The following is a 7,192-nucleotide window of genomic DNA, read 5'->3' as shown; positions in this document are numbered from 1 at the left end:
GGTTATCCAGATATGCAATGGCAGTCACAAATGGATCGATGTCATGCTCCTCATCTTCTTCAACATCAGCGCCATCTATCGAGTAGAATAAATCCTGCAACTCAAGACCACCCTTCGCTAACAATATGTTTTTCAATTTAGTGGCATTTTCTCTTCGCTAACAGCAGCAATTACTTCAAAATTCCTCTTCCAACGCATCCATTCTTTGCGGACTTGTGAGTCAGGAAGATGATTAAACTTAAATGGGCTTATGTTCCAATCTAGGAACACGCTTAGTAGGCTGTGTGCATCGACTGAAATTTTGAAAATTTGAATTAATGTTTTTGTCATGGTAACTCCACAACACGTAGAACTTTCCATCACTTTTTTTTACCTTTTTCTGCAATTTTGCAGCGGCTTTTACCTGTTTCCACCCCGGTAGCGGCTTCACGCCTTTCCTTGCTCTTGTGCAATGGATGTGCGGTTTCTGCTTTCGAGCAGCGGCTACACGCCTTTTTTCTGCCAAAGACAGCGGCTTCTCGCCTTGGTTTCTTGGTGCGGCTCAATGCCTGACCCTGCTCTGCTGCAGCGGAAATTGTTTTTGCTGCGTGACGCAGCGGCTTTTGCCTGATGCCTGTTTCAGTACTGCTTTACAATTTGAAAACAAATATAAAGTACTAGGTACTAAACTTATAATTTCTTTCCTTTTTTTTCGTTTTATCGTTAGTAGGGGGAAAGACGGCTTTGGCAGGTTTTGTTCTATTATTGGCAGAGGGGTTTTTGTCCACCAAACTTTATGAAATTTGGCCACAATATAATTTGATATGCAAAGAATGTTTAGGCCAAATTTGAGCATAATCAGTAATTAAAAACCCCCCTGACAATAATAGAACAAAACCTGCCAAAGCCGTCATTCCCCCTACATACCTTGGAACACGGCGGATAGTTTCCGTTTCCTCGTCGCCAAATGTGGTGACCTCCTTACAGATCACTAAAGTAAATTTGAATTAGGATGGACTCGGATGGAACCGTTAATGATACAAGAACACGTCTTACACTTCCAATATTATATTTCATTCTGCCTTCTAGTCTACACAGCAAGTCATATCCTACTACCCCGATTCTATGCAAGGCGAATTGAAATATTGTGCTTATTATACAGTGCAAAAAAAGTCCAACCCCGTACTGCTTACCGTTTTTAATTAAATTGCTTTTACAATTTTTGAGAAGAGTTTTAAAAAGTTCTTCGTATGGTTTCCCGTGAAGATTTTTTCGATTATCCTCTTTCTGCTTCTTCTTCTTCTTCATGCAACATCAAAGCGCCAGTAGAGCACTCATTCAATATGAATTCTAGCAACTTTTTTCAAATAGGCGTAACTGCATTTGCCCTTGAAATTTGAAACACTGACATTACTACCTGATAGATCACAATCTATTCTTTCTGTTTGGTACAATATAGTTGACCAAAATATCTTGAATTAAGAGCACAATCGCCATTCCAAAAATTAAGGTCAGAATAAATTACGCCTATTTGATAAAAGTTCCTAAAATTGTATTTCGGGCAGGAAAGTATACTTACTGTATTCGTTGAAAAATTCCATTTCAATAAGCCCTTGATCTTCCTTGATCTTGGAATCATTTTTGTCAATGAACAGTGAAAGTTAGATTGTGATGACACACATTCATGATACTGTGGAGTTGACGGTGTCCCAATACGGTTGGGAACAATTTCGAACAGTTTAGAACAATAAGGAAAACTTGATAGGACTAATATGCAAACATATAATTCACTTTATCATTTGATCCGTCGATTTTGTACATCTGACAGCCATGTACATAGAAAGCATGCAAAATTTAGAGCTTCATTGAGTCTGCTTTAAAATTTGTTGAATCGAAGTTAAAACGCTCAAATTTAGGCTTTGTAGCTTGCGTTGACTGGTTTATGAGTTTCAAACAATCTATTGGAAACCAAAAACATCGTTCAATCTCATACGATGAAAGGAATCCTAAATTGGGAATCATTGCTACGCTAACTTACTTATACGCTCATCCGACAGGCCAATAGTGAATTAGTACTTGTGTTTCTTGTGTTTCTCCGCTCGTGCACTTCCACTGCCTGCGCTAGCATAGCGGGAATAAGTATCCCGGGAGGCGAGTCGACTTGGTGAAGGTGAACTGCAAAACAAAGCTTTACATGACCGTCTTTATGCCCTAATCAAAACCACTTACCGATATCTCCGGGCATCGTCCTCGTACTTTGAACTTACAATATCATACTTGCTACTGCCACTGCTGCTGCTCACATACATCCGATCCCGATCACGATCACGCTCCCGCAGATGATCCCGTTCCCTTTCTCGGTCTCGTAGCTCTCGCTCCCGTTCTCGCTCTCGCAATTCCCGTTCTCTTTCTCGTTCCCGCTCCCGTTCCTTCTCCCGTTCGCGCTCTCGTTCACGTTCTCGTTCCCGTTCCCTCTCGTGCTTGCTCGAAGAAGAGCCCTCATATTTGTCGTACTTGTCGTATTTGCTGCTCGATCGGTCCTCATACAGCCGGGCGTCGTACTTGGACGCAGATGAGACAGATTCGTACTTGTCATACTTGGAGCTGCTCGTACTCTCGTATTTATCGTACTTGGCTGCGGAACTCGAAACACGAGCAGGTGATTCGAGTAGGTCGTACTTGCTGCGGGTGGCCGGTGAGAGCGAACGCTCCGAGTGATGTCTCCGAGATGGGGAGCGCGAAATGCTTCTGGACAAACGGTGTCTACTGGATGCCGTTTTGCTGCTGCGCAGCGGCGAGAGGGAAGTTTCTCGTTTGCTACGGCTGCTGGTTGCGTATATTGGCGATCGGGATCTTCTTGAGGACTTCGATGAAACCTCGCGGACGTATTCCGTGGATGGTGATCTGCGGGTCTTCTTGTGCTTTTTGGGACTATTGTAGGAAAGTTTAATAATCACAGGAAATCTTTTTTCGTAATAGGTATGTGGTACCTATATTAAAGTTTTACTTACACATCAGGACTAGAGCTTCGTTTGGACTGCTTTTTTGAACTGGTGCTTCGCTCGTACTCATCCGTGTCTTCATCGCTGTCATCCATACTTTGTTGTTGTAGTTGCTGCTGTTGTTGGAGCTGCTGCTGGCGGAGTTCTTTTTCAGCCTTTTTGATCAACTTCCGTCGATAGTGTGAAATTTCTTCGGCAACGGTCCATCCAACGCGCACTTGCCGAGCGCCCGACTCGAATTCGTCTTGGTACTGCACAATTTTCACTTCAATCTCACGAAGGCGTAAACGACGAGCTTCTTCATCACTGTTAAAAAAAATAAAAAATTATTATGATCTCTTAGACTTATAGTTACTTGATTGCACTGACCCCTTGCCATTTCCCTGTTCATCGTCCGAATCGCTTCCCATCGAAATTTGCGGAGGGGCCGGAGCAACCGGATCAAGCGTATCCCACTTGCTGGTCGTGATGGCCTGAGCTTCGACCTGTGATGCGTCAACCGTTTCCCATTTGGAAGGAATAAAGCCGCCCTTCCCTTTGGCAAGTCCTCCATCCGAATCTATTTCGGCTCCCCCAGCGGACTGATTGCCGTCCATCGGAATGCCATCAATATCGTCGTCCATTGGCATACCATCGATGTCCTCTTCGTCGCTGTAGATTCCCTGCTTCAGGATGGGAGTTCGCGTGTCCGGTTCGGCAATTCCCTTTAGCATGGCCGATTTCAACAAGGCAGCACCGTCCAGCGGAACGCCATCCAGATCTTCGTCTTCGTTTTCCTCCTCTGGTTCTTCTTCTTGTTTTTCGACCTGTTGATTTAAAGCGCCTTTTTAGGTCTGCTCTTAGAAAGTGTAAATATTTTTTAATACTCACAATAGTAATGCCAAGGAACGTATGCTGAAGCTTTGTGAGAAACTCTTTCGGATAAACTGCCCACTCCTCCCATGCCTTGAAAACGTTCATCACGCGGGTTTTGAATCCCTCTGCTTTGAGACGACTGTCCAGCTGCATGTGATAGCTGTTCAAGTTTTTGAAGACATCCATCAAATTTTTCTCCAATCTGTAAAAAAAATCAAAGAATATTCGAAACCAACACACACACTGGATTAAGGATGCTTACGCTTTCCGGAAGAAACTCGCATTCTGCACCTTGACGCTGCAGTTGTGCAGAATATCCGAGATCAGATAGATGCGAGCGATTTTCTTCTTGACGAGCGTCTCATTTCTGGCCAACGATTCGGTGATGCATTCGCAAATCTCCTCAGCCGCATCCGCGTGCTCAATGCAGAAGATCATCGCGTCGGCAATCCGCTGCCTCTCCGGGCTTAAATGGCGAATGAGATCCTCCAGGCGATCGCGTTGGCTGTGAAGGATAAATTTGAATCAATTGAGTAGGTTCTGGAGCCTTTTTTTGTACTCGATATCGACTCTATACTTCATTTCTGTGATCGTCGCCTTAAGAAAAAAATGACCTCAAAGTGCAAAAGTAATCACGCCTATTAAGCATGAGATTGTTTGCCAAAGCTCGGCAGACACTTGTGAATTTTAATTTGTAAAAAAATATTCTAAAAATTTCTAAGGCAAAACAAAAACAAATTAATTCATTATTTTCTGACAAATACTCTAAAATCCACAATCAGTAATATAATATTCAAAAAGTACTTACGCAATCGATAGATTGCCCTTGTTGGCCTCTAGGTCTTCATCATCGGCCAGCAGTTCGTCCGGCATTCCTTGGGTGTAGAAATTAATCGGTGGCGGTTTCCAAATCGAACCACCCTTGAACATTCGGAACTCTTTTGTTCTCCAATCCGATGCAGTGTCGCCCTGAAGCAACGAGAATAGCTTCCACCGATAGTAGATGTGGGCTGGGCTTTCATTCTCGAACAGAAATTTGTACATTGGATTATCCATTTCGCGGGTCATTATCAACGCCTCGAACATAGGCCCTTCGCGGATCACAAATTCTACCATCCGATGGATTAGCATAAGCAGAGGTCGCTCTGTCGGGATAACCACTTTCACCAAAGCTTTGGAAAGCACCTCGTCCATTTTTTCCTTCATCTCCGGTTCCTCCATGTACATTTTGGAGGTCATTTTTGGAATATTGTCCACATCCGAAGGGTTTGGCTGTGCATTGAATGGAAGTCCAGACGGCGGTGGTGGCAACGTGTAGGCTACCAGTGCCGGTGGAATGTAGATGGGATGGGTCATTATCGGTACTGATTTGCCCCAACCAAGCTTCATCAAATAGTTCATCACTTCTTTTCCATTCAATGCCCTCAATGCTCGCTCCGCATCCCGGCGACTCATGTACGCTACGAAGCCACAGTTCCGTCCCCGAGCACGTTCTTCCTCCGAACGTGGCCACATAATCTTGATACTAGCCAATGGACCGTACTTACCAAACAGTTCCATCAACTCTTGTTCTGATATCTGCAAAAAGATTCAAAATTATTCATCTTCTCAACATTCCAAACAGCTGCTTGTCACCTTTGGATTTAAATTGCCCAGATAAAGATTAGTTGTGTTCGGATCACCGTTGTCGAATGAACCCGATTCGGTTTCCTTATAAACCGGATCCGGATCAGATGCGGACTGTGGCATCATTGATTTCGCAATGTGTTTGTACTTGTGCCTCTCCTCGCGCTCCTCCTGTATCTGTCGGAGTTCCTCCTTGAATAGCTCCAGATTGCTCTTTTTCTTCTCCTGACTTTTCTTTTTGTTCGCCGCCAGTTCCTTCTTGCCTTCGGCGGTCATCATTTTGATGTATTCGTTGGTATTTTCCTGCTCAACTTCCAACTTGGCGGAGGGCTTGTACAGTTTTCCCTTGTCACGCACATCTTCCTCTGAAAGCAATTATTCCCAGATGAGACACATAACTAATCTATCCCACGATTCCGCCGAGCATAATGTGAATGGCAATGGCAAACTCAAAATTTTTACTTAAAATATTTAAAATTTAGGATAAATAATTTTGTAAAAATAAAAGTATTCAAAGATTCATTTTATTCCAACTGTCCGGAAACAAATCTCCTACAAATGAAAAATATGCTTTTCCTAATGAAAATAACACAAATTTCAAAAAATATTTCAAATTTTAACACGTTATCATTCGAAGAAAGCTTTTGATCGTAAACAATTATTGTCTTCGTCTATTTTTCTATTTCTGTAAATGAAAATAAATTGATTTTTCTCCGCAGCCCCATAATTTGGGATTGATGCGTTTAATGCGCCCGTTTGTTAAAAGTCTATCAACATGCCAGATTGCCCTTCACACAACGGTCGGCCCTCTTGGAAACTTACTTCTCGATCCGGCATCGTACGTTCCGGCCTTCACCCAAACCTTTCCAATCTTGGAGGGAGCTTCTTGGAAGGTTTCAACAAACTCTTTGAACGCCTTAAATTGTCAAGTACGATTAGGGATGCTATTCGAACGCATTGTTTTAGATACGGAAGAGGGCATGGCTCGTAAAATTGCTCCGGAAACGGAACAACCCGAGTAGGTAGTGTGAAAAGTGGAGGGAAAACTTAAAAGCAATCATAATCTATATTGGAGAGTCTACTTGTTTCACGTACGTGTGCGGCTGCCGCTTCGTCCTCGCGTTTTTTCTGCTCTTCCAGCTCCTTGCGGCTTAGCTGCCGCTTTCCCATCGTTCCAACGGTGAACGCCTGGAGCTTCTGCTCTGCGATTTTCTGCGGAAGGAAGAAAACAGTCCGATAAAGATCCTTCCTTTTTCCGTAAACAATAAACCAGCGGAGGTATAATTATAGTCCATTTGTATTTACCTTCATTGTTGTATGTTTAAACTGTTATTAGAAGAATTTTAAATAGGTTTAAGCGTAGAAAATTAGCTAAAAAAATATGTTTGCAAATTACGATCCATTTACGATGATGAAAATTTTCAGACATGGCGACCATCAGCTAACGTCAATAAATACCAGACTGTCAAAAATTGGTAACCCATCATCAGCAATTGGTAACCATGGTAATGATGAGGGATAGGATCATAAAAGCGAAGCGAACCCCACACGGAAGAAAAAAAGTACCTACACTGAACCAAAATATCCTCCTTAAAACGATTGAATTAGAAATTCATTGCTTTTGAAATATGATCCCTCCTTCTAGCATACCCGAATAGAAAATACCAGGCTATAGACATCCCTATCTAACTCCCTTAGCTTAAAAATAGCCACCATGTCCCGGGCACAGT

General features: G+C 42.9%; 1 protein-coding gene across 1 annotated transcript; it reads right to left on the bottom strand.

The window, feature by feature from the left end:
- Positions 1 to 1,747: 1,747 nt before the first annotated feature.
- On the bottom strand, positions 1,748 to 6,923 carry LOC134217946 (U2 snRNP-associated SURP motif-containing protein). Its single transcript, XM_062696790.1, has 11 exons — positions 6,768 to 6,923; positions 6,558 to 6,674; positions 6,285 to 6,378; positions 5,472 to 5,827; positions 4,645 to 5,414; positions 4,099 to 4,341; positions 3,852 to 4,038; positions 3,351 to 3,787; positions 2,991 to 3,287; positions 2,209 to 2,910; positions 1,748 to 2,154 (listed from the first exon to the last, which is right to left on the bottom strand). The coding sequence occupies exons 1-11, from the start codon at positions 6,771 to 6,773 to the stop codon at positions 2,049 to 2,051; spliced, it is 3,315 nt and encodes a 1,104-aa protein (XP_062552774.1). The 5' UTR covers positions 6,774 to 6,923; the 3' UTR covers positions 1,748 to 2,048.
- Between the last annotated feature and the right edge of the window lie 269 nt (positions 6,924 to 7,192).

Source organism: Armigeres subalbatus, chromosome 2, assembly GCF_024139115.2.
Source record: "Armigeres subalbatus isolate Guangzhou_Male chromosome 2, GZ_Asu_2, whole genome shotgun sequence".
In the NCBI taxonomy this organism is placed as follows: domain Eukaryota; kingdom Metazoa; phylum Arthropoda; class Insecta; order Diptera; family Culicidae; genus Armigeres; species Armigeres subalbatus.
The sequence above is the reverse complement of the archived record's forward strand: the minus strand, read 5'-3'. Positions and strand labels throughout refer to the sequence as shown.

Bases quoted from the DNA above. Each gene is read 5' to 3' on its own strand.
- LOC134217946 (XM_062696790.1), bottom strand. The intron at 6,379-6,557 runs GTACGTGAAACA...TGACAATTTAAG, and splicing joins ACGAAGCGGCAGCCGCACAC to GCGTTCAAAGAGTTTGTTGA. The intron at 3,788-3,851 runs GTGAGTATTAAA...TTAAATCAACAG, and splicing joins CGTTCCTTGGCATTACTATT to GTCGAAAAACAAGAAGAAGA.